The 26,839-nt window shown below is 42.7% G+C and overlaps 2 protein-coding genes across 5 annotated transcripts; both read left to right on the forward strand.

Moving 5' to 3' along the window:
• Positions 1-6,448: 6,448 nt before the first annotated feature.
• On the forward strand, positions 6,449-11,620 carry LOC128760740 (outer dynein arm-docking complex subunit 1-like). 4 transcript variants are annotated; one of them, XM_053868380.1, is made up of 16 exons: positions 6,449-6,648; positions 6,926-6,973; positions 7,083-7,128; positions 7,199-7,295; positions 7,448-7,616; positions 7,757-7,882; positions 7,951-8,064; positions 8,130-8,197; positions 8,266-8,438; positions 9,277-9,411; positions 9,484-9,566; positions 9,639-9,807; positions 9,876-10,039; positions 10,714-10,817; positions 11,182-11,258; positions 11,341-11,619. In XM_053868380.1, the coding sequence occupies exons 3-15, from the start codon at positions 7,116-7,118 to the stop codon at positions 11,255-11,257; spliced, it is 1,491 nt and encodes a 496-aa protein (XP_053724355.1). In that variant the 5' UTR covers positions 6,449-6,648; positions 6,926-6,973; positions 7,083-7,115; the 3' UTR covers position 11,258; positions 11,341-11,619. The 4 variants fall into 4 exon arrangements, with proteins under 4 accessions (XP_053724355.1, XP_053724352.1, XP_053724353.1 ...); XM_053868378.1 differs by having other exon boundaries at positions 6,633-6,648; positions 6,926-6,962; positions 11,341-11,620; XM_053868377.1 differs by lacking the exon at positions 6,926-6,973 and having other exon boundaries at positions 11,341-11,618.
• Positions 11,621-11,640: 20 nt separating this feature from the next.
• LOC128760741 (outer dynein arm-docking complex subunit 1-like) lies at positions 11,641-19,056 on the forward strand. Its single transcript, XM_053868381.1, has 13 exons — positions 11,641-11,772; positions 12,958-13,033; positions 13,103-13,199; positions 13,369-13,537; positions 13,632-13,748; positions 13,839-13,952; positions 14,763-14,830; positions 14,903-15,066; positions 15,401-15,532; positions 15,625-15,707; positions 17,124-17,292; positions 17,367-17,529; positions 17,606-19,056. The coding sequence occupies exons 1-13, from the start codon at positions 11,704-11,706 to the stop codon at positions 17,637-17,639; spliced, it is 1,455 nt and encodes a 484-aa protein (XP_053724356.1). The 5' UTR covers positions 11,641-11,703; the 3' UTR covers positions 17,640-19,056.
• Positions 19,057-26,839: the final 7,783 nt, after the last annotated feature.

Consider the following 26,839-nt stretch of genomic DNA (forward strand, 5'->3'; position numbering starts at 1 on the left):
CCGACTGTACATGAGGAGCAAACACATGCATGTCAGTGACAAACATGGACTCCCTGGACTGTTTGCTGTCCTTATCTGGTGCCTGGTTCTTTACATATGTGTTCCAGCGGTGGTTAGTGGACTGTAGCGCAGTAGCATGTTACAGTTGCCACTCTTCTTTTCCTTCCTGTGTATTCCACTCTTTCTTTGTCCTTCTTCTTCCTTTGACCGTCTTGCATGACGCCTACGTTCCTTTCTACAGGTTTTGCTGTACATGATTGTCATGATGGTAGGTTGTGAAATGCTTTGTATTGGATTGCCTTACCAGTAATAAAATATGCCTACTTTTATAAAAGCTGTTGGACTTCTGCTTTTGGCTTGGCCTTTTTTCCCCGATATTTCCTGTCTTGGCTTGCCTCCTTTCAGACTGTCAAAACAGGGGACAGCCGTCCGACTGTAACTTACTCTGCAGCAAAAAATATCATATGATATCAATCATGATTTTAAAAAAGTGTTTTATGAAGAAAATCAGAAGATTGTCACGTTTTTAGTGGACAAATAATGTTTTAACAGGATCCTCCCGATCTCCACTACCAACTTGAAGTTGTGATACTCAGATATTTCATGAGAAAAATGCATTTAATAATACGGAAGGACTTCTTAAATCTTAAATATGTTTTTCCATTAGTTTTCCACTAGTTTTGGCAGATTTTCCTTACTTATTTCAAGTTACTTTTACCTAGAAATAAATTTAAAAAAAACATATTTAAGATGCATTGCCTTAAAAGAAGTCCATCCCTCCATATGAAAAGATTGAAATATTATTTATGAAGTAAATTTTATCTTAAATCAAGTGGGATGAGATATGCGTTTCAGTTTTTTCAGTGAGTCACATTAAGTTAGTTTTTATGGCTGGAAAAACAAGTGTTGGAATTTTTATTTTTGAATTATTTGGCCTTAAAACTTGCCCTTTTGTTTCCAGGAATAATTATTCCGCTTAAGCCTTCCTTCAGAGTCAAGGTTAGATGACTCACACAATCTTCAGAAAGCAGTTGAACTCAATGACTTTTGTGAGTGTGAGCGGTCGTATTAAACGTCAGATCCGCCACAAAAAAAAACCTTGAAAACAAGACAATGTGATTTGTTGGTGATGACCAACAGCGCATGCATCATGTTGCGTTCAGGGCATCTCCAAATATTCAACAAATTGTGTTCTGTGTTCACATTTAGATGTCGAACACCAAACTGGATTTCAAGGGGCGGGTGTCAACCCTACAGTCTTCCTGTCCTCCTTTATCACATCCATGGTCTTTAATGGATGTCTTCCGCTTCTCCTTCATTCAGGTCCCTCCATCTCCAAAACATCCGCTCCTCTTAAGAAATCTGTCCCCACGAACTTTGTCACAGAGATTGTCCTCACCTCAAGCTCTGCTTTCCCTTTTGAGATTGACTTAAAACGTGCCGTATGAAAACTCGACATGAAATAATGACTATTTGTGTGAATGCAGAAGTTTTTTGGTTTGTGTTTTTTTGGTAGATTTCTCAGCTGTCAGCGACTGAGGCGACAGCTGTCAGAAAATGGGAATAATACATAACAGTGACTCCTCTGCAGAGTCGACTCCACTCTCAGGAGAAAATTAACTTGTTCACACACCAAGTATCTAGTTAGCCACATCAATAATTCCGTGACTAAGATCTTCGATATATATCCAGTGGTGACTGGGGACTTGTCCAGAGTATACCACACCTCTACTCCTATGTACATCAAGCACTCAACCACAAGGAGGCAGCTAAACTGCACACACAATGTTCTTAACGTGAGTTGCTGGTTTCCCCACACTAAAACCTGAAGTACAATTCCATACATACTTCAACTTCACATTTACGTGGGCATTTACCCTCACAACATTTCATGGGGACCATGGGCAAATTAAACTGAAACTGTTCGCCCACCTGGGTCTTCACTCTGTCGCTGAGTTCCGAAAGGGGAAGGATTGCGATAGTGGAGGGCTCATAGAGCGCGGTCTGATGTTGATGACAGGAGCAGAGTATTTTGCCGTTTTTTGTTTTTTGGGGGGGACTCCGCCTGCTCCCCAGTGGTCTGCAGCGAGCTGCGCTGTGGAGCGTTGCATTTTGCTGGCGTGTTTGACATGGCGTGTTGGGAGGTGTATAGGCCGGGGACTGAGCTTCGGACGTCCTGTTTGAAAGCTAAAAGCCTGGTTAGAGGGCTCCATAGTTACTCATAGAACTGGAGTTACTTGTAGGTAACTATTATATTCCTTTAAATACAATTAGATGACAACATCAATGGAAAAGAGGAACAGTTCGCAGTTTTGCTTTCAACATATAGTAGTTGGATTACCATCTACAGTACTTCCTATTTCACTTAATGAGGTCAAACTTGGGACACCCACAACGGGTCAATCGGCAGGTGAAGGTGTTTCATCAAAATTCTTCCTCTGGATTGCTGAAAAGGTTCTTTGAAACCGCCTTGTTACGGAGGATTCTGTCACAGTGAAAGCAGAATGTTTCCGTTTGTTTCACCTGCAGCGTCCCATCACCTGAAATCACCCGTGTTCGTGATTTAAACAAAGCTTTCGGGAACTCATCATTTCAAGGTCATTTCAACAGCGCCTCAGGCACAGTGTTTCGTTCAGATTCAGTTGGCAAATTGTTTTCGATTTTCTCGGCGAAGGTGGCGATAAACCAACAACCAAATGCTCCTGAAGTGGGCTAATAGCAGGAAAGCAGTGAGCAGCTCCCGGGGGCTGCCGTTTTTGGATAATGTAGTGGCAGGCTTGGTTCAGGCCCATTTGTGTGGGAGTTCAGTGTTCATTCACTCTCAGCTATTTTTCTGGTTACATCCCTGCACTGTCCTCAACCTCAAGAGTCACAGTCGCAATGACGGTAGTATGTCCACACGTCTGGGATGGAGGATGACAGATGAGGGGCTGCTTGTTGTGTTAGCTTATTAACACAACAAATACACGAACAAAAACAGACAGGACGACAGAAATAAATATGGAACACAGGATATGGTGGAGGTCAGAACACACGCACGGCACAGACAATGATCAACGCTAGCAAACAAGCACCCGGTGGTCCGACTCACAGCTGAACTGAGGAAACAAAGGAAGAAACAAAGTTAGATCGAGCTCAAAAAGCTCCAGAAAACGGATGGTAAGACGGCAGAACCAAAACCAGAGGTCATGTTACCCGCATGGTGCTTTTCAGCAGCAGCTGGTGGGAAGCTTGATTGCTGAGTGGCGCCGGTTGTGATTGCTATCAAATCAAGACCCAGTGAACATAGATGGAAGAAGACATGTGGTTATTTGGAAATAACCATGGCATGGATTTCACTAGTTGAGATTCCTGCTTGGAAGCCGCTCAAATGAAAAGAAAAGGTTGGTCATGAGTTTGGCTTCAACCTGCCATCAGGAGCTGGAACAGATGCAGTGGAGCCTCCGAGGCCGTGTCTGAAAGTGTGTGAGATGCTGGGGATGTTCCAGATGTTGTCCATGCAATTCAGTTAAAAGAAAAAAAGGGCATGAAACCTTGGTAGGAACAAACAAATGTGAATAGAGTGGGTGAAGGAGAGCTGTGTCATTGTTTTAAAGGAGATGGAAATTGACAAACTCTGGTCGGATTTATTCATCTTGTAAAGCCCTTTCATGAAAAGAAAGTGGACTAAAGGTTTGTGTTCTGGTGGGGAAGACCAGTTTAAGAGGCTATACTCCGTTCAGACGGGTCGGTTCCAGAAGCACACTGTAAACCATTTTGAAAGATTAAAAAGGAATGAGTCACAAGCCTGTGGAATTTGCAGAGAATTTGAACAATCTTGAAAACCCAATTCTAGTGGAGCAGTTCAGAATCAGAATTCAATTTATTGCCATGGTCAGTGGGGAGCCCACCAACTAGTAATAAAGTGTTCTGGAATAAAGTGCTGACAAAAAAAAAATAAATAAATAAATAGAATAACAACAAGGCTGTTCACGAATTCAACAGTCTGACGGCCGAGGGGAAGAAGCTGTTCCTGAGACGCGAGGTTCTGGTCTGGATGGACCGTAGCCTCCTGCCAGAGGGAAGAGGAACAAACAGTCCATGTCCAGGGTGAGAAGGGTCGGCTCTGATCCGACCTGCACGTCTCTGGGTCCTAGAGGCATACAGGTCCTGAAGAGGTGGCAGACTGCAACCGATCACCTTCTCAGCTGAACGTACGATGCGCTGCAGTCTGCTCTTGTAGCTGGAGGTTGCGCTGTTGCACCACACAATGATAGAGGAGGTGAGGATGGACTGGATGATGGCTGTGTAGAACTCCACCAGCAACTTCGTCGGCAGTCGTAGTTTTCGTAGCTGCCTCAGGAAGAACAATCTTTGCTGGGCCTTCCTGATGAGGGGCCTGATGGTTGGCTCCCATTTGAGGTCCTCAGTGATAGTGGTTCCTAGGAAGCAGAAGGAGTCTACAATAGGCCTGGGTAAACTAGCCAACATGAGAGGGGACAGAGAAACTGTTACTCTCCTGAAGTTTATGACCATCTCCACTGTCATCTGGGCATTGAGCTCCAGGTTGTTGTGGCTCCACCAGGACACCAGCCGCTCTGGTTTCAACACACTTGACAGGGAAAAAATGTTTGACTCCTCCCATCCTTTAGTCCTCCAAGCAGATGTGATGCAGGAGTGGGAGCAATCATTGTATAGGATGATGATCGTGGCCCACAGCAAGAGGCCCACAGCAGGCATTTTTCTCCAAGAAAGTCGCTGTCAAGTGTGTTACTCTACCATAGAAAAAGATTTCCTTCTGAAATCCGCTGGTGGTGTTTACAGACCACAGTCAATACCATTTTTGCAGCAAGCTGCTCCAACTAACTCTGCTGGAGTCTAGCTTTGCAGGAAGGGAAAGGACAATGCAGTAATGAGGATCCTTCATGTGTGAACTTGAAATTTCTAAATATTAATGATTAAAAAAAAGTCAGACGGGAAGAAACACACTGATACATATTATAAGGTTTTGAGGAACCAGATATCTTTTGCCTCACTTTGAACATTCAACAATGTTTCTGCTCAGGTTTGTTTCCTTGGATTAATGCTAATGCTCCACATCTGAGTTACAAATGTAATACATTTCTACGGACTCTACTTTGTTGCATCTGGGAATCTGTGGAGCTTCGATCGATTTTGAAAATCGATAGTGAGTTGTATCTCCCAGAGGACCTCATCACCTCTGCCCTTAGATCCCGAACTGTGTTTACGAAGTCTGAATCCAGACAACCACGTTTTGTTTTTTTGTTTTTACCCCTATCTGTTTATCCTAAAGTCAATACTGAAGAAAATTATCAGTCACATCATGTTTAATTCTCATGTTCTGTCACAGAAATCAAAATTTACGGCAACAAAAAGTGACTCATAACAAAGAGGAAATTAAACAATACACTGTTTTTTTTTCCTTTTTGTTTTATATTCTGCCTCCTAGTTTGATAATTCATTGTTTTCTTTTAAATTAAATAGACTTGTTTGTTCCCATTCGCAACCTGTGTTTTGAGATTGTTGTGTGACGACCGTGTGTATTAAGCGTGTGACCTGAGCAACACACCTGAAGGCCTGCTGATTAATCCTCCATCAGGAATGATTCAGCAGAGATGGAGCTGCATGACTTGGTGGGTCTCATTTTCATCTCATCCTATTGTTATCCCAGAGGATGTGAGGAGTCAGCCTGAGCTCTCAAAATCCTGGCTGCCGCCGTGAGAGAGTGACAAACACAACATGATTTCAATTATCACAATACGGAATGAAGGTTTTGACACCTTGTCCTTCCACTTCCAGAAAACCTTCACTTTACTTTTCACTCCTTTCCTCCGAGGAATCCAACGGCAACTGTTTACCCCAGAATAACACAACATCAATTTGAATTTTATTTAACATTTAACAGTTTTAGTTCGTATTAACTCATGTTATTAATTTTATTTTTTAAATCCTTTTTTGTTGCTCTTGTACTGACCTTGTTGTTTATAATGCGTTTTTCAGTTCAGTCTGTTGGAAAGGACCACACGACCATGACCCGGGAGGAGACACCCAGGACCAGAAGGAGCCCGCGACATCAGGTGAATATCGTTCTATTAGAGTCGAGATGCGTTTATGTGCGACGCCTTTATAGCGCTGTTTGTTTATTAGACATCAGTGCCATCAAGTGGCCATTGCGGGGATTACAGTTTCACTGTCACCACTGTTAAGGAACCAAACTGAACCCCTTTTCCAAAATACCTAAATGTTGAACTGAATGAGACGAGTTGAAGGGCAAGTGCGATATTAAAATAAATAGATGAATAAAAGGAAGAAAAGCCTCAATGAAGAGCAAAGAAGAGGAAGAAACGAAAAGATTCCCTCGTTAACTTGAATAGCCTTGTTTTCCCTGACATCCGGGACACAAGCGGAATAGACGCGATGCGCAGCGTTCAACAGTAGCTACGTCTGAATTCCCAGTGTGATCTGATTCTGTATCAATGACGTTAAATCAAAGAAACGCATAACCACAAGCTACTTGCCGAAGGCAGCGGAACGTGCCTGCCAGGCAAAACTCCGGGGCCACTTTCCCACCTGCAACTACTGTTGCTAGCAACAGTGTAGTGTTGCCACCTTCACGGACCCGGTGACTCCTGGGCCAAATACCGTCTGGTGAGCGCTTATTTTTCCTCACTTACTTTCCCTGGTTTGATGGTTTGACCTGTGTGTTAGTTTGTTGCTTCGAAATAACAATTAGCCCGACTTTATTGCACTTTTTAAACATCGGAATTGCCAGGTTCATCGAGGTGAAAAACTTCTTTTCAAATATTGAGCTCATGTTTTGGTGTGTCATTGACGACTCAATGTCGTTTTTCGTCGAGTTATTTTGCTTTTTATTTTTAAAATCGTGTCATACAATGTTTATATTTTTGTGTCTAATTATGAACAGTAACAAGAAAAGTGTGTCGCCATTGTTCCATGATAAGGTCAGCAAAATGTAAACAAACTTTTGCTCTAATAATAAACAATGAATTCAGTCTTGGCAAATTTTCTTAGAGTAGTGACCTGCTACCGTGCGTATTCACACTCATCTGATTCATCTTTAGGTCCTCTCCAAACTGAAGATCCATCGCATCAAGATGGATAAACATGGTAAACGCTGTTGAAAATAGATAAACACATCTGTTCCTATCAGCTATATTGTATTTGTTTTCATCCACAGAGTTGGACTTGACAAGAATGCAAAGGCAGTTCCGGGTTATGGAGCGAGAGCAGCAGTCCTACACTACTCAGGCCAGAGAGAGGATCCGCAGGCAGAAGTGAGTACAGTCAGTGTTTCCCCAGCATGACCACTGGCCTGTGGGAACCATGGCAAGTCAACAAGCCGTCCGATGTGTCAACAAGATTCTAGGGGAATCACTGCGCATGAAAATGAGTTCTATTGCTGTTTGTTTGTTTCATTTGAATAAAGGCAGGAGATAGAAACGCTCCAGAGAGAACAGAGGGAGCTGAACGATAACCTGGGAGCCTGCAGGCATGTAGCCCAACAGCAGAAGGAGAAGAAGGTCACTGACAGTCTCCAGCAGATATTGGAAACCTTAGAGAAGGAGAGGCTGCTGCAGCAAGAAATCAAGAAAGAGGTGAAGTTCTTGCTTTAATGCACCGGCAGTGACGTGAGCTGAACAGTTCAAATGCTCCTCAGAGGTGTTTAGTAACTTTGGTAGTGACCTTGAGAGCCATGTATCGGATGGTGTGGAGCTGAAGTCTGTTGTGTGCGAAGGTCTCGGACGTGGAGCGGAAGCTGGCGGAGCAGAGGAAGGGAAAGGTCAGCACCACCGAGGAGCAGAGGAACCAGGCGCGCCGGACCCAGAAGGCCCTTCGCACGGCGGAAAATAAACTGGACAGAGTGAGTGATGAAGCCCTTTTCTCAGCAGACGGTGGAGTAGATTCCTGGTTTCACTTGTGCTTGTTCAGGCCCTGACCAAGTTACACGAGCAGCAGAGCAAAGGCAGAAACCTAAAAGGAGGCCTGCAGAGTCTTCTGATCGAGCGAGACCATTTCCAACAGTTGCGCAATAAGCTTGAGAAGGTCAGAGTCGCTCCACTTCCCTGGTTACGCTCTGAACACAAGAAAATGAAGCAGGTGTTTTGCAGGAGCTACAGGACATCAGGGTGAAGATCAAGGAGCTGATCAAACTGTCCACCGCTGCCTATGATGCCAGGTGATGTGCAGGCCGCTCGCGTGTCAGGTGGCATGCCTCTGCGAGTCATTCATGGCTCTGCTTCTCAGGTTAGAGGCTCAGGCCAGGATGAACATGATGAGAGAGAAAGCGGAGAAGGACCTGGACCAGTATAACGCGGAGATGAAGGAGCTGCAGGTCACTGAGCATGAGTTTAACCTGAAGGAGTTCAAGACTACAAAGTGCCGAGAGATGAGCAGCCAGGAGGCGGGGCATGGACAACGTAAGACATTTTACACAACACACAATTACATCATTCATATAAACCACCTTTCGTGTGTCTCTGGTGAGTAAATGTTGCTGGTTTAGGGAGTTGTCTCTCCCAGAGGACCCTTAGATGTGTGACCCTAACTGTGTTTATGAAGTCTGAATCCAGACAACCACGTTTTGGTCTTTGTTTGTACCCCGTCTGTTTATCCTTATATCAATACTGAAGAAAATTACCAACACGTCATGTTCAATTCTCATGTTCTATCTCAGCAATTAGAATTTATATCAACAAAAAGTGATAAAATTGTGACTTACAACAAAGAGGAAATGGAAAAATACACTGGTTTTCTGCTACCTAGTTTGAGTTTCTGTTGAGTAAATGTTGATTCTCTCACGTTCCGAAGCTCCTAACATTACTACCACCTGCTGTTCTTTTGAGCACGTTACACTCCCGTTATATTAAACACAAATTATATCGCCTGAAATAAATGTTATATTATTATATAATTATATATATTAAATGAAAATTTGTGATTTCATAAGTCAAAGTTATTCTTAGTTGAGTTAAAATCAAGTTTATAATGTGTATTTATTAATGCCATTTTGAATGGAATATCAAACTCAAAGTGCCAAGAGTGAAATACACCAATTATTGATAAGAATTCATGAAATAGTTTACATTTAAACGCCTTTTTTTGTGAGTCCAAGGGCTCAACTTAAATGAGAAATGCCTGTGCAGTGGTGTAGTGTTCAGTGCTGCAGCCTTGGATTGGTGCTGACCTGTCTGTGTGGTTTGTGTGTCACAACTCAGCATTGTGACATGGCAGTGATCATCTTAATATCTGCCACAGTGTCAGACCTGGAGGAGCAGAGGGAGATGGAGCCCACCACAGAGATGCTGGAGAGTTTGGAGGAAGCTTTCACCCGGATCCTGGTGCTGACGAAAGCAGACAACCTGGACATCGTGGCCACCAGGTTCATTCAGGGTTGGTCAAAATCTCACGTCACTTTTACGAGGGAATCATATTAATATCTTGGTCTCTCCATCAAATCTACAGTCGAAGATCGCAACTTTGCACTCTTCAATTACGTCAATGAGCAAGCGACTGAGACGGAGGCCGTGAAGGATCAAATCAGCCAGGTGCGTTCCACAGGCTCAAGTCAACCTGGAGGAGAAAGTGAAGTGAGAGGCTCTCGTTCATCTGAAACGTAGATACAAGAGGAGATGACGCAGTTCGAGGAGGAGCGTTTGCAGCAGAAGCAAAACTTCGCCGCCTCCCTGGCGGACATTGACCTCCGGCTGAAGGAGACCACTCTGCAAGCGGAGGAAGATGACGCCCAGTCTAAAGTCATGAGTGAACTTCTGAGCCAGATCATCGCAGGTGAGGAAGTGATGCTTCTCTTCATGAAGAAGTGTGCCCACGCATGGTGACTTGTTGTTTCTCCACAGGTCTGAGCAACGTCCTCTCTAATGTGGAGTGTGGCCGCTCGTCGCTGGAGGATAAACTGGGCTTCTCATCGGGCCTCAATGAGAACAACATCATATCGTACCTCAGCCTGGTGGAGCAGAAGACCAATGAGCTGCTGAGCATCCAGGCTTTCCTCCACTACAAGGTCACACTCTTAGAACAGGGCTCTCAAACTGGTCCTTGAAGGGGCTGCAATGGATCCTTGTTTTTGTTCCACCTTTTCACCATTCAGGTGTCGGAAGACTGTTGGCAGGTTGCTTGTCAGTCTGGTGCTGCTTGTTTCAGCTGACACCTGATTGGTCAGACAGCGTTTGCTTGTTTGGTTGGAACCAAAACCTGACCCCTCTGTGGCCCCTTTATGGATCGGTTTGAGACCCCTGATCTAGAATCTGGCTGTAGTGTGTCTCCATCAATTCAGAGTGATGGCTCCCTCATCATAATTCTATACATGGAAACAAGAATGGTCTACAGTGTCTGGATTATTAGGAGTGGAAAATAAAATCACTCGATACTAACAGTAACATGCTAAAAGTATATTGGACGTCCATAGTGCAGTGTGATAACAGACTCCAGGCTCTGGACAAGGGGGCGACATGGAGCGGTGTCAAAGCATTTTCGGCAGGTTACAAAAGATTTTTCTAATGAGTCTAAAATGATGCCAAATATTCATTCATTCTCAGTATCCTGTTTTATTTGGAGCATTTTTCTGAGCTCCAGAGGATTCATCTGTTCATGGGCTTCAGTTTTGTTCCAAACTGAAATACAAATCAGAATTTTAACACTTTAATGATGACAAAGGTGCATGTTCGACTGCTGCAGGGCCTGACAAAGGACTACAACCCTAGAGTGTCATCGAGATTCCTTCATGGACAAAACCCTGAAGCATCTCAGGAGAAAGTGGACTTCCAAGGGGCTTTAAAAAGGTGAGCTATTTGTTGCTTTTTATTTAAAAATATGAAATTCGAAAAATTGTTGCACAGGTGCCGTTGCTAACTTTTTTATTGTTCAACACTAAAAGTATAAATTCAAACACCTTCATCGATTTATTTATTTATTATTTGTGTGGAATAATTACATTCTTGCATTATTTTTTTGTCCTCCATATTCTCCTTGTTAATCCAATATTTGTTTTAAGTTTAGATCATATTATGGCTTTGTTTGTCTGTTGGTCCCTTACCACATATCTCTATATCACGTGGCTCTGTGTGGGGTAAAACAACTGCCCCCATGAAGCACATTTTTAACCCTTGTGTGAGTGTGTTACATGGTTGTGTCTCTCCGTCTCAGTCTGGAAACTGATCATGAGGATTCTCCCGTCACTGATGGAGAACATTCATCTGGGAGGATTCATCTGTCTAACTGAGGTTTGTACAGTACGCTCATGTGGTCCTGTACAAACGTGACTCATCGGGTTGACTTGCTTGTTTCTTGCTCGTATCTTTGCAGGTCAAAGCCGTCAAACCAGCAGGCTCAGGATGGTGAAGCGCTGGTGTTGAGTGTGGTCTGTTTCATGACAAGAAAAACATGAATTTAAAAACAGACACGTCTCACCGGAGCCAAGCCAAGCAATTAATAAAGTTCTATCTTCTCTGAAGAGTGTAGCCATGTCTTTTGACTGAACTCCAACCGGTCCAAATCAAAGATGTTTAAGTCCAGTGGTGGATGAAAGTCAAACACGATGATCAAAGGCGAGACCATTACAAATATTCCATGCAGATTATTAAAAGCAGGAGGCAGGAAAACACAAAACTAGTTTGTCCAATTGGAATCTTTTCATTCAACCAGCTTGTGTCGTTGGAGGTTCTAACGATGAATCCGGATCTGAGAGTCACCGGGCCCCGGGCCAAAAACACAAGCGTCAACCCACCTAGCTTAGAGGTAAATGAGGAGTCATCCATCCAAACACTGTCATCGGCCGATCTGAGCTCAGTTTGCGGAACTGGACACAGACCCAGACCTTGCTCCCCGCGTGTCTCTAACATTACTGCTTCCCATTGAGAGAAGACTAAAGCCACTCTAATCTAATCTAATCTAAAGCCTGCAGGGTGGCTGCACTCTCCCTCTTAGTCAGGAAGAGACTAGAGGTAGAGCCGCTGCTCGGCCACACTGAGGAGAAGTGGCTGGAACATCTTGATCTGGGAACACTTTGAACTAGTGATGGGCTGATGAGGCTTCGTGAAACACTATCCACATTTTCAGAGCTCAGTAGGTGGCGCTCTTGGTTCAAAATGTAGTGAGGATTCATTGAAATGGTTGTTGAAAGTTGAAGATTTTACCGCAGACAGTGCCATCTAGTGGGCTCTGAAAATAAGGACACTGTTTCATGAAGCCTCACAGGACCGTCACTTCCTCAACCTTCCCCCAGTGTCACTGGATGGCTCTATATTATATTATATTATATTATATTATATTATATTATATTATATTATATTATATTATATTATATTATATTTTATTAGATTAGAAGACTGTTTTACCATGACTAGGCCTAGGAGAGGTCCCCACAAGGAGTTACTGCTGGAAAACAAGGCTCGACTCTGTTGTTAACAGTTTCAGCATCGCCTATCACAGATACTGTGACTCTTGTGAAGGGCCCACAAGCCAAAAAAACTCAATAAAAATATTCTAATGTCTAACTCACATTCTGTCTCTATCGTATGGTTTTATAAAACCGAGAGAAGATGAAGAGTTCTGTGTGACCTCTGTGTCCTAATATATCAATTATTAGTATAAGTAATTTGATCATGTTTTGTTTCATTTTATACACATTAAATTGGCAACATAACACTTTTTAAGGTATATTTTATTTTATCAAGGAGCAAGATATTTTGTTAAAATGTCCATTAAACATTTCATTTACTTTGAGAATCCATTATAATCATTGATAGCTGTGGTGGATTACAAATTAAACAGAATAAAATTCAAGTATCAATTATGTCTTCCACAGCTCATGAGGGACACATAAATGCAGGCACAGTGCCACATGTGGCCCCTGGGCTGCTCACCTCTGCTCCTAGTCCATGATCAATAACTTGAGGTCTGAGTACTTTTTTTCCGTTTCAGTCCCAGGGTCCGAGTGAGTTTGTCCTCCAGCCTGTCAGGCGCTCTGACAGCAGCAAGGAGGAGCTGGATGAATATGGTAATGTATGGATTTGTTTGGAGCAAATGTCTTATTCTGCCACTCATATTTGAACTGATCATTCCACAGAAACCAAGACTGCCAAACTACAGAAAGAGTTCCGGGTCATGAAACGGGAGCAGCAGTCCTACAGTATCCACATCCGGGAGCAGATCTTCAAGCTGGAGTGAGACTTCAGACCTGATGGATTTAGGGTTCAAAATATGTTGATCATTTAAAGAGAGAAATAAAACATGTGTTCCGGCTGGTGTAACATCAGTGAACGTGACGGAACAGTTTACTCCGGAGAAGAAATCCGATCTAAACTGAGCTTTGACTCTTGTGTTTTTCTGCAGGCAGGAGACCAAAATGCTGCAGAAGGAGCAACACAGGCTGAAGGAAATTCTTGACGCCAGTCGAGCTCTGACCAAGCAGAAACTGGACACCAGAAACATCGAGAGACTGCAGACAGTACTGGACGACATGGAGAAAGAAAAGAAGTGTGAGGATGAGCTTAAACGCGAGGTTGGTGCCAGTTCGACCGGTCCATCATTTCAAGAAAGTGCTTAGTCATGTCAGTTTTTCTTTTCTCACCTGTCCTGCGGCGTCATGTGACCAGGTTACAGTCATGGAGCTGAAGCTGCTGAAGCAGAAGAAAGGAGAAAAGATCCCTCTTGGCGGGACGGAGAATGAGCGGCAGAAGATTCTACGAAAGGCTGAAGAAAGGCTGCACCGAGTGAGAGGCAGCCTCACATTACAGTGTTGACATGACAGTGGGGTTTTTTTGTGCAGTTTTCCGAGGGTTAAAAGCCTTTGTTATTTCCAGGCCTTGACCAAGTTACATAAACAGCAGATGACGAACAACAACCTGAAAGCTGATTTGCAGAATCTTCTGTTTGAGCGAGGTCATCGGCAGTATGTAGGCAACTCGCTGTACAAGGTCAGAGTGGGATTTCCTTGTTTTACAGTAGTTTGCCATGTAAATCGAACTGCGCAGCAACAAATGGAATATTTTAACAGCATCGTAAATCCAGCATGGAGATAAAAATGATACATACAGTTCACTTATAAGTAAAGTGGTATATGTATTGTATGATCAAACAAACATGCATATTAAATAAATTAAAAAATTAAATAAGAAATTTATCTTGATGCTAAAATGTGTTAATAATATTTGTAATGTTACCATACCATATTTATTTATGAAGCACTTAAGAAACGACAACACAAGATCATCACAAAATGCTGTATAGACTATAAAATCAGGATAAAACAAACATTGAAAATAATAAATACATAGAATTAAGACATGGAAGGCAGCAGAAATGTTCAGACTACAAAAAATGGTAGTAAACACTATATATATATATATATATATATATATATATATATATATATATATATATATATATATATAATAATTATACAAAGTAATCAACTGAATACAAACAATGCGATGTAAGATAACTTTTGTTATTATTAGTAGTAGTAGTAATAGTTGTAGTAGTAGTATTGCATTATATCAAAAACTAAAATAATAACATTTTAGGATTGCCCTTACAAAGACATACTCACAGTAAAAAAAACTAATGTCTTTTTTTACTTCACTTAAAAAAACTTAAATCATGAAATGTTTAGAATAAACAAACAAGAATAACCAGTCCACTTGTTGCGGTGTTTTAATCGAAACATTAAGAGCTTCATCAAGTGAAGGACATTTGAAGATCACGCCACTCCTTGTCTTTCGCAGGAATTTAAAGACGTCAAAAAGCAGACCAGTCAAACTATGAAACTGTCCATAGCTGCGTACGATGCAAGGTAGGCATGACACCCCTGTCCCAGGCAGCGCTGGGTCGCCATGTTGACCGTTGAGACTGTCCTTCACATCAGGGAGGTGGCTCAGTACGAGCTGCTCATGTTGAGAGAGAGAGCAGAGACAGAAGTCGCCAAGTACAACGCCAAGCTGAGGAAGGCTCAGGCCATCACGCACGACATCAAACTCAAGGAGTTTGAATTCAAGAAGAAGCTTCGACACAAGATGGACGACAAAAAAGGTGATACACGCCACAGATGTTTAAGACGGATTGAGTTATATCCCGGACTCTTGTGAGTATTAGTGCTATCAGTAGGGCTGCCCGTAGATCTCAATCTGAATCTCAATGAATTGCACTGAACCTGAGTTAACTCGCGATTAACATTTAGCGGTACTTGTAGTGGTAGCATGTGGAGTAGAAGTTGTCCTTGCAATAGTATTGGTGGAGGCAGTAGTTGTAGTAGAAGTAGTAGTATAGCATTATGATGAGTAGAAGATGTACTTGTAGGAGTTGGTTCAAACGTTTGTGGGAGTGGAGTTGGAAGTGGTCAGTGACTGTGTGCACTGTGTTTCAGCGTCGGCGCTGAGGGAGCAGGAGCTGCTCGCTGAGGCCAAGTTGCTGGAGTCTCTGGAGGAGGCCTTTGCTAATGTTAAGACTGTGACGGGAGAAGAGAGCCAGGACACGCTGGCCAGCAGGTTCTTTTCCAGTAGGTCATCTCCATCCCTCACACTCGCGACGTGTTGCCCCTCCTCCGTTTGACTTGAATCCCGCTGTGCTGTTGTGGTGGTTTACCCGCAGACAGAGATTGGATTTTGGAAGTGGGCTATCATGTCGGGGTCATAAGAGCTGAGATTCAAGTGGTGGAAGAACAAATCAGCGAGGTGAGTCTCAGCGTATGTTACTCCTCCTCACACTGCTCTTTCCCACTAGGAAGAAAGAGACATTTTTAAAACTTTTAATGGACAAATAGTATCATTATATTAACTTATTTACTCACCACGTATCCAAATTCCAGACTTGTTATTGGAGGCAATGCCATGTATTATGATGGTTGTTTTTTGCACACACACACACGTTTGTTTTGCTATTTTTGTGTTTGAGACCTCTCACTGCCTTTCCCCAGCCTCTCACCCTTAATCCAAAACAAATGTCTAACCTTAACCAAGACTCAATTATAATGAACTACTTTTACTGCCGTTTAATCCTCCTAACCTTTTGAGGACAGGCCGAAAAGGTACTGTAGGTTGGTAACTAGTAGTGATGGGTAGGTGAGGCATCATGAAACAGTACTGCAGAGCTGACGAAACAGTGTCCTGTTTTTCTGAAGCCACTAGATGGCGCTCTTGGTTTAGACAAGATGTGAGGTTTCATTGAATGAGTTGTTCAAGCCCTAACAATTTAGAGCAGACAGCGCCATCTGGTGGCCTCTGAAAATCAGGACACTGTTTTATTAAGCCTCGTCAACAATTCAATACTGTGCCATGAAACCTCATCTACCCATCACTAGTAGCTAGTATGGCCACACACACACACACTTTTTGCTGCACGGCTTCACACAGTCCGCAAGCATTATTCTAAGCTAATCCTAGCGCTAGCGAAATAAACACACGTAAAAGTGTGACCTAATGCTGTAGCTTCCATTGGAAATAAATAAATAAATAAACAACATTTACAGGCCATTTGCCTTTTGTGCCCAAATGTATTGTTGTGCGAAACACCACAGTGGTATTCCTCACTTCTGTGAACTCTCTGGTCCAGCTCCGACAACTCCAGAAGCACTAACAGGAAATAACACACCAAAATAAACTACAAAATCAGTCAAATGTCGCACATGCTTTTATATATGTCCTTGCTAATACCGCTGCTAGTAGTTCTAGTAGTATAGTAAGAGCTGCAGTAGCAGTAAACACAAACTCTCTTCCAGATTTCAAATCCCAACATGTATATTTTGTGTCACATATTCCCTTGAACTGTTTCTCTCTGAGTGTAACTTTGTTTTTGATCTGCTTTTTATTGTCCTTTAAACTTGGTAACGTGCCATTGAGTGTTGAGAAAGACACTTAAATATAAATAAAATATATTGGAATTGTTGTAATAGTAGCAGACGTGGTAGCAGTAGTTCTAGTGAGTACTATTACTACTGAGTAGTGTGGGTATTCATCAGGAGATATTGTATGAGAAGAAGGATATATGTTGCATATCTATATCATAAATATATGCGTATACAGTTTTGTATCTCACAAGGAAGCCAGTTACTGATGTGTGTACTTTCATGTACCGATTTTGCCACAACACAGCTCCAGACAGAGATGGAGACGTTCCACGAGGCGAGTCTGCAAAGCGACCAGAGCTATAAACAAAGGCTGGAAGACATAGACAATGAAATACAAGTCACCAAGTCCAAAGCTGACGAGGTTGAGGAGGAAACCAGCGTCTACACATACCTGCTGAATCGTATAATTACAGGTGAGACGGGCTGTTGTCGGGAATGTGACCTGAAGAGGTTCGCTCAAACGTTGTGCCTCTCTTTCTTCTCACAGAGCTGAACAACACGCTCGCAAACGTGGACTGCAATCACCAAGTGCTGGAGGATAAGCTGGGCTTCTCTTCAGGGATCAACGGCAATAACATCATGTCCTACCTCAGTCTGGTGGAACAGAAGGCTGATGAGATGCTCAACATACAGGCTTTCCTCGAATTCAAGTATCCGGCCGTGTCTCTGACATACTGTGCTTTTTATTGGAGGTGTTTCATATCTAATCTCATCTGATCCTTTCAGGAGGAAAGACTTCGACGAGAACAGATGTTTGTGAGGAGGCTTCCAAACAGACTCCAACATAGACACACCGCGGCATCATGCTGCTAAATCTGAGGTCAAACTCAACCACAGGAGGAACACCATGTCCCCGATAATAACTTTCCTTTCATCATCACGCTCTCCGGCGCCAGTGGGAAACCTTTGGTCCAGGAAAAGGATTCTGCTTATGTAATCCCATCTTGACCGGTACCTGAAGTCCAACCCCAGTTGCAGTCAGAGGTGGGATTCATCTTGGAATAAGAGGAAACAGAATTAAGAGTCTTCATCTTCATTGTTGTGTGGATTGTCTCCACTCACTAAACAGCACCCTCTAGTGGTCTTTCTTTCTATTACACTGCTGCTGTTAAAGTAAGGCGTTTGTCTTTTCTCACGTTTCTTTCTTGATTATTTAACACTGTCACAAACGTGACTTACAAACACCTTATTTTGAGTCAACCCTGGACTTCAGTCTGCCGCGGTTGCGGTGGAAAACGCCACTGTTTTCCATAATTACCGGACAAATAACGACACCGCTGTTTCCACAACGGCGAGTTTTTGCTGTGGTTTGTCTGTCGTGCTTGTTGCTGGTTTGAGTTCCAGCATTTGCTTTTGATTTCATTGGGACTAATTTGGTTTAGAGCTATAAAATAAAACCTAAACGAGTCTGGTGCGCGGCTGACTTGGCGATGTGAGGACGCAGCCATCTGGCTCTGACTAACGCGTCTCTCTCTGGGCTGCTTCGCATTAGGGAGTTTGTCTGCAGAACTCTGACACGCCAGTAGGGGGCAGCTCACGCTTTTGACGTTGCAACTCACTCGCCTCCAGCAGAGGGCGCTGTTGGAACACATCGCGTTTGCTGATCGTGTATAGAATCGTTAACAGTGACGTCAGAAGCTGGGCTATTCCTTTGATCCAAAAGATCAAAGAGACCAACACTTGTATGAATTATTACTCTCTTTAGCGTAACTCATAACTGAGTGTTTTCTCCCAAACACTGGATGTCCAAAGAACATTAATACTCATGTGCGGTTATGGTCTTGTCATTTATCTCTGTGCCCTGAAGAATTCTCCTTTATGTAAACATGAGATATATATCCGCATGAACTCGAAAAGCTTCATTTAAATAAAGAAAAATGAATCGCAACTTTCACTTTATTCAACACTTCGACCAGAGTCATCATCTTTTGTTGCGAGTTACAACATTTTCTGTTGTTTTCGATAAAAATTTAGACCATGAATTAGTTCCTAAACGTGGATAATGAATATCTCCTGTCATATAGTTTCTTTTTATACCCCAAATTATGACTGCTGAATCAGACTGTACGGTGAGTGAAGAACCTACTGTGTTATAATTCCTGTGAATTCTGTTCTTCAGACCAGTTACCTATTAAATTCTCAAAAAAAAATAAATAAAATAAAATCAATTAAAATGCTTTTCTTCAGTGATTTAAAGAAGTCAGACTACTGCCTTGTGTCCTCAGGCAGTCAAAATGCATATGTTACACCAATGTTGACAAAGTTCTGTGCAAAGAGCCATAGATGTTTGTGTAAACCAGAGCTTTATTTGTTGTGGAACAGTTGGTTCAGTGAAGAGTTCAAGAGACTGCACGAGCTAATCCAACACTTCTGGTTTGAGACGACGAAAGAGCCACCGCTGTGGAACAAAAGAGAAACCCAGTAGGAGTTTATTTTCGGAAACATATTTTTATCAACTGCTAAGGAAGCAATTAACAAAGCCTGCGCTAAATTTAGACGGTGGAGGTCAGAACCAAGATCTATGTCCTCGGTTTTTTTAAAGCAGGCTTTGGAAAAAAAAAACTGTAGATATTTGAATGAAGGACCGCTCCATTTTAGAGGATTACAGCGGCAGCTATTAAAAAAAAAGCCTTTGTAAACATTTATGATTGATCAGTTAACGCCTGGATTTGCTCAAGATAATCCCACCAGCAGCCTCAACTGTGGCAATAAAAGCAGATCATCGCAGATAAAAGGACAGGCAGGAGTGGGAGGGAGGGAGGCAGAGACAGAGGGAGTGTGCGTTCTTTGAAATTCTACTCTCACTTAGCTCCCCTCCCTTCCTTCACTTGCAGCTAACTGTGCACACGGCCCTTTGCATCGCCATAGAAACATTCCCTTTAATGACAACACAAACCTCATTTCCTTTCCTGACAAAGAGTCCTCATTGCCTGGAGAGGGAGCGTCTGCGTCGGCCATTTCCAAGGAACACCGCGCAGCTGCTTAGCGTTTTACAGTCTCCCCTGAAATTCTCTCTTCTGCTACACAAGGTGATTCTTGTTCTTCAAGCCAGTAACAGCACTCACATTTGACTGTTAGATACATATCCAGCCAAGCGAATGACCCGGGGAAGAGCTGTTGATACTGTTTCTATCCCGGAGGAGAGGGAAGCTCGGCTCACAACCACACCTGTGAGCTTCGTCAGAAAACATGGGTTGCACAAAGCTTGGGTTTAATGGGAAACGGGTCACACCCACTCAAAAGTCACACTGAGGCAACAAATCCCGTGTTTGCTGGGGAAGCCGGGATAACACAAACACAGAGGGCTGCAGTGCTTTCTCTGGAGCTCACAGTATCTATATGAGCGGTGCCCAAGTAGTTTAAGCTGAATCTGTGTCCCTTTTAGTTGTTGGCTAATACAAGGCTAACTGCAGCACAATCCTTCTCTGGTTAGCTTCTAAATACATGACCTGTCCTCCTCCCCACCAGCTAATAACACAGGTGTCTGGTTTTCTTCTTGGAGGACATGCATTCATCTGCGCCTTCATTTTATGAAATGATATCAACTTGCCCCAGAGATAGTCTAGATTTTATTTCCTAAAAATCTTCTGGGCCACAAGTCATGACTTAGTGGGCCAGACCGGGCCTGCATGCAGCCCTCACTGTCACAACAAGAAGGGATGGAAGTGGGATGATGATTCCTCCGATCCAAGATGAAAGGTATCTTTTTTATATGTTCCTTCTGGTTTGATTTCTTATATACTTATATTATATACTTGACATACAATGTGTTTGTGACACTGCAGAAACACGTACATATGCATTTGTGTGTCATGAGAAAATAACCTTAACCAACAAATGTCTTCACTGCGTTCACTTAATAACACATTTCTGCGCCTTTCCTTGATCAGCCTAACCTGCTGCACATCCTGTCCCTCCCTCTCTTTCGTGCTCTGTCTCTTTATCCTGAAGCAGCCTCTCTCTTTGCTCTACTCTCCAACGACTCCAGTCTACTCTTCTCACCATGTTTTCCTTGTTCGCTTTTTTTGCCTGTCGCGTTGTCATTGTCCGACCACCCAGTCTCTTGTCCTCCCTCTTCTTTGCTCCCCGAAACAACATTCTTCGTGCCTCAGCTTTCAGCCTCCCATCATGGGTTCTGCCTCTTCTGTTCTCTGTCACTAACCTCACTGGCTTATCCCACTTCTATCCCTTCATTCTTCCACACACCAGGCCATGGAGGACGGCAACCAAGATCTCAGTTAGCATCAGAGAACATTGTGTGTTACAAATAAATTACTGATTTATTTGTGGTTGGGGATGATGGTGGGCTGTGGTTACGCTCACGCTTTTGTGTAATGAGTTGTATGATGGTCTGTCGTTCTTGTTTACGTTAAAAAAAAAAAATTTAATTGATGACTCTAACTTGATCATGACGTCACCATTTTTTAAAAAACATCCCAAGGTCACATGTTCTTAATGCAGCAAGGACACTACATCACACACGCCCATGTTTTACTGATAAAAACACAAATCCTGTTAAATTAAAGTGTGAAATGTCTGAAGAAGGAATATCCATGACGTTGCGTTTTCACTGCTTTGCACTGGCAAGTGGCAATAGGTGCTGCCTCTTTTCATGTCTTCAGGAAACCCAAAAATACATGGACGACAGTGTCCCCCTGAGATAACACTGACCTGATTCTGAGGCCTGGAGAACGTGATAAAACCGCTGCCAATGTCTCACTTGTTTAGAAGGAAAATAGTGGACAGTACAAATGATATTTTAAATTCTAGTTCTGTGGAATTGTGTTTTACAGTTGAAGAAAGTATTCTTGCAGTGACGTAATGTGATTTTGGTCAGTGCTTACTGAGTGTTGAGGGTCGTGTTCATCGATCAACCATCGATAGTCTTTCAGTATGGCTTGACAGTAGAGGAGGGCCACTTTCAGTTTGACTGCCATTCTCTTTGAATTCTAGAATGTTTGCATTGTAATTTTGACCAATGTACTCTAGCTGTAAAACAGTAGCACCATTTCATTTTGTGGTGAAATTTGAACCTTCACAAGAGACACGAGAGCTTCTTTTGAAGGGTGGTTTATTTCACTGTAGTGTGGCTCAGGTGAATATATGGTTTCCTGCTGCTCACTCCAAATGTCATGTTATTATAAGTAATCCATACGTGCTTCAACGTCCCACAGCCTTTTATAGGCCGTTTTGAAGACTCTTCTCTTGGAGTTCAACTTCAGTTCACATGAGGCTGTGAAAGAAGAAATGGGTCACAAACCAGGAAGTGAGTTGAATATTTAACTCTTTATCTTCCCGCGCTGATAAGCAGTGTTCATACAGTATTTTCAAACACCTTTACGGAAGGTGCAAACGGTTCCCAGATAGTGAGTCCACGTTTACGCGTACATGAACGTGGCAACATGGTGCTTCTGAAGGATGTCTGTTTACTGCTGAGCGTCTCCAGTTTGAGACGAACCTGCGTCTCTTTCTGTGAAGCTTTTTTCCCTGTCGACGTGTGGGTTTCCTGCACTCTGGTTTCCTCCCACCGTCCACGTGCAAACATCTGTCCTCGGGTACGAGTGTGTGTGCCAGTGATTGACAGGATGTGTGTAGCTAGGATGAGCTCCAGCTGTATGGAAGCAGATTAAAATGAATTAATGTTGGAGACATCAGTCCATTTGTTCGTTTTCTTCCTCCCAATTTGATTCATTCAGCGTCCGATCCAAATGAATGATTTCACTCTCACTTCACACTGCAGTCCTGGATCCACATGAGGTCAGTGTGAAACTGTGAAACCATGAAGAAACCAAGCTTTGTTTTGAGACACTTGCAAAGTTCTTCTGTGATATTTGCGCTGTAGCTCTGTTGTTTTCCACATAGAAAAAAAAAGAAAAAAGATTGAATCGCCTTTCAGTACAGACTGATACCTAAATATAATGCAAACATACTATTAATACTTTTTATTTCTTTTAATCAGATATTTTCTGATTTACCCAAGACTTTTAATGTAATGTAAAGTATCTCTATTTTGTTACTCTAAATGTTTACATTTTAAAAACCTCACTACATTGATATTTATATTGTCAAATAATGTGATTTTTCAGGCATTTTTCTGTTCCTGATCTGATTTTAGTGTACATATTAAGTTTTACGTTGCATTAGATAAACAATCTATATGGTTTTCATCCTATTTTACCCATGTATTTACATTAGAGACCTACATTTAGGGACCTCCCACCACCGTGGTGTGATTGTTTTCCATCATCTGCAACAACATGTCAGCTTCTGCCGCGGTGTCAGATAAAGTTGCCGACTGTCTCCCTCTGTTTATTTGGGAATGTTGCCAGGTATTTCCCCAGTCTCGTTCCGCCTGCACCCAAACGCTCCCTCCCCTCCAATGACAAACTCTTACACCCTCCTATCAATGTTGCTAAGCAACCGCCCACTACCGGAGCTGCCGCATTTGCTTGCCAATCATATCATGGAACCGACTTTGACAAAGGATAGACGTCGTAAAAAAAAAATACGTATCTTGATGTCTTCCCCAAATACTGTTTTAAAATTCCCCCGAAGCACCTGACCGTGCTGACTGTCCACCACTGGGCGGCAGCAAGACCAGATTCCGTGACCACACGGACCGCTTTTTTTCCCCCGCTGTTGCTAAGCAATCTTGACTCTCACGTCTTACCTGTGAAACGGTTGTGGTTTTCATACAAATCCTTGACACCATTCTGTCTTTGTTTGCAGCATTTTACAACCCAACATTCATCCCGTCGGCTGGATCATTTTCAGCAAGACAGCCACATACTCGGGGAGAATCTATTTTTCATGCAGAGCAGAATATTAGCTTCCATCGTGTCGGAGACAGGAAGCGTGCACTTTAGTGATTAGACCTGCTTCCACTTCCACCGGCGGAGCAGTGCTCTTCTTGTTGTTCGCAGAAGCCTTGGCTGTTTCGCCGATGATGTATTTCTATTTACATTCGGTTTTACTCTCCCCAGGTCTTGGTGTCCCTCCCCCCGTGTGCGTGAGTCCCCCAGCTCTGGTTGCTGTGCAGATGGCTCTTTGTTGGTGCTTCACAATGGGCCTAAGGTCAGTGTGCCTCATGCCGGCGACAAAGTTCTCCTCTGCAGCTGCCGCGACACGGGGTCACTCTCAATGGCTGATGTCAAGTCTTATTTTAATAGGCTCAAATATATACCGAACCATACAAATGAATCCCTGGTCTCGATGAATTTATCATCAGGAAATAAATATCAAGAGCATGAGATGTACAGATGATAACCCTGAATGTATTAATAAATCATGAGCAAGTACAAATAAACAGTAAAAATAGTCTTGAGTTTTAGCAGGATGCAATTTTATCTGGACTTTCTCATGTAGTTTACGCCGGGATTCTTAAAATCTACACATTAAATAGAGGCAAGACCCCAGGTAAGATCCGCCTCTGTTCTGGATAGCACAATTGTCAAATGTAGTTTTTGGCAAAGACTCCTTCCACTAATCTAAGACACCGATTTTAGCGACTGTGATATTATTTTTAATCGTATGGAGCTTAGAGCCAGACGAGGAAATGGCAGGGCTCCACCTTGGATTAGCCACATGCTTTGTGCTCTCCAGTCTGGTACTTCAGGTGTTAAACCAAGTGGTAGATTTGGTTCCATTAGTTACATAAGCTTGCCTCCATGCTCAAACACACAGCTACAGAAACGCTGCTGAAAACACTGTCGTTCATGTTTGCAATATCTGTTAGGAATGTGTGGCTTCCTTCATGTAGCGACACGTCAGAGATCGAGAGCCAACAAGCTTGATCTCCACGCAGAGAGAGATCTGCAAGTACTGTCCTTCAAATGTCTGGATTTTGGGTGTCACAATAGGAAAGCTCCTCTGAAGCCAGGCTTGTCAACTCCAGGCCTGCAGGCCACATGAGGCCTAATATGAAAGGCCTGTCAGGAACAACTTCTCCCTCCCAGAATGCACTGCAACGGGTGGAGGTTTATAAAATTGGTGTCCCTGATGCGACTACACAAATGCTAACGCTGCTTGGTTTTGGCCTCCTTTGTGATTTTGCGTGACATATTCTCCTTCAGTCAATGACCTTGATATTAAGTCATCATACTCATTATATAATGAGACAGATATTAAATAAAAAATAAACAAAAAATTGTCCCAGCTTCAAAATGAATATGAATGAATCAATTCTATTTTCTCCTGGTAGTGCAAAAACAATGTGCAAAAATATTATTAAAAAATAAACATTTAATATCAATAAATGATAGACGACATTTTTAAATGTGTGCAGGTTTTGTTTCTATATATAGAAGAAGCATGTTACTTCCTAAATATTTATTACGATTGTTGAGGTATAAATGAAAAATTCTTCATTGAAAGTGAAATCCCAGATGTAGCAACCATAAATGCATCGCCTCATTTGAGCACCGCACTGGTCTAAATCCCTGAGTCTTTGATGCATTTGCTGCAGCCATGTTTTTGCAGCTGAATATCAGATCAGCTGGAAGAGAGAAAAAGAAATGCAAATGAACCATCTGCTCTGTGATCCCGAACCTTGCTAATCGTTTAGGCTCCAAAATATCCAGAGTAGCAACGTGACGTTTGTTTCCGAGGCCGTGCTCGAAAGGAGGAGACAAAACTGTCCCAACAATAAAACGGTCTGAGTCTGTGCAGCAGAGGGCCTCAGGTCTTTGTGCCATGCAGCGAAGATCAGGTAGCAGGAGAAAGGCGGGAAACCGGGAGAAGGAGGAGCGCTTCTTGCAAAGCTCCAGGAATTACTGGAAATTTCCACTTCCCCCAGCAAGTCGGTTGGAAGGGAGGAGCTAAGAGGTGAAATAAATTAGGTGGGATTGTTCAAACTCCGCTGGAGGAGGGCCGAGGAGAATCTCTGCTGTTCTAGAATATTAGTCATCTGGGGAGAGTTTCAATGTACCAGCAGGAAAAACCCAAATCAAACACAAAAAAAACCTGTTTCCAAACAAGTCACCGCAACATAACAACCAGAATCACATTGCTGCTTTTCACTGTAGGCCATGCTTCATTTTTTAAACAAGACAAGAAGCACACTATTTAAAAAATGTGTGTTCAGGAAAATCACACTCACTTGGAAAACAAATATTTGCTCATTTAGCGCCTTCATTTTGTGCAATATTATTTCTGCTATTGATGTCACTCTAAAATGAAGCTTGCGTGTTCAAGGCCGGAACAGCAGCCATTTCAATTTCATCTGCCACTCAGTAACTGACTGGAGGATTAAGGGAGTGTTCCATAGCCGTGTGTTGTTGCCACACAACTTTTCCACTTCATGACATGGAGCAGTCTAGTTTGACTTAGTCGAGCTTGGTTCTTGTTGTTCTGGGTTGAGCCCACATGAGTCATTAAATCAGTCTGGATGCTGCTCAGAATTCACTCACCGTGAGAAGCGACATGCTAAATGGTTGTAACACAACTGTAATAAGCAACATTTATCAGGCGGTTACGCAGATCAGAGTGATTTACTTGACAGTCGTTTGGCACCTTGACAAACTCAATGGTTTAAAAGCTTTCAACAGTGTCTCTGTGCTGTTGTCACCAGTGAGTTTGGCAGCAACACACGCATCGCTTTCAAGAAGTCATTCAACCAGTTTTTCTCTTTCATTAGCTAAAGCATATTTGGTTCGCCATCCATGAGAAGACTCCTTGCTGAAGTTGATCCCCACCTGAGGCAGATAGTTGAGCAGATTTGCTAACTAGACAGAGTGGCCCCGCGGTGAGACGATAATGGTTGGTAGAATCCTGACAAAGGAGACAATTTCACGACTATTCGACGATGAATGCTGATGAATCTTTAGTTTGTATTCTTCAATTGTAACTAAATGGTTACAAGACAGTCAACCACATTATTTCATTTCTGTTACAAAAATTATGAAACAAAATGTACTATTTTTAATGAAACAAATATTTATCAATCACACATATATAGTTTGC

Source organism: Synchiropus splendidus, chromosome 6 (assembly GCF_027744825.2).
Source record: "Synchiropus splendidus isolate RoL2022-P1 chromosome 6, RoL_Sspl_1.0, whole genome shotgun sequence".
NCBI lineage: Eukaryota > Metazoa > Chordata > Actinopteri > Syngnathiformes > Callionymidae > Synchiropus > Synchiropus splendidus.

Excerpts from the sequence above, each read along its gene's own strand:
- LOC128760740 (XM_053868376.1), top strand. The coding sequence starts at position 6,813 with ATGTTTTGGTGTGTCATTGACGACTCAATGTCGTTTTTCGTCGAGTTA. Across the intron at positions 8,198-8,265 it reads ACCGCTGCCTATGATGCCAG|GTTAGAGGCTCAGGCCAGGA; the intron begins GTGATGTGCAGG and ends TCTGCTTCTCAG. Across the intron at positions 10,818-11,181 it reads TTCCAAGGGGCTTTAAAAAG|TCTGGAAACTGATCATGAGG; the intron begins GTGAGCTATTTG and ends TCTCCGTCTCAG.
- LOC128760741 (XM_053868381.1), top strand. The coding sequence starts at position 11,704 with ATGAATCCGGATCTGAGAGTCACCGGGCCCCGGGCCAAAAACACAAGC. Across the intron at positions 11,773-12,957 it reads TCAACCCACCTAGCTTAGAG|TCCCAGGGTCCGAGTGAGTT; the intron begins GTAAATGAGGAG and ends TTTCCGTTTCAG. Across the intron at positions 15,708-17,123 it reads TGGAAGAACAAATCAGCGAG|CTCCAGACAGAGATGGAGAC; the intron begins GTGAGTCTCAGC and ends GCCACAACACAG.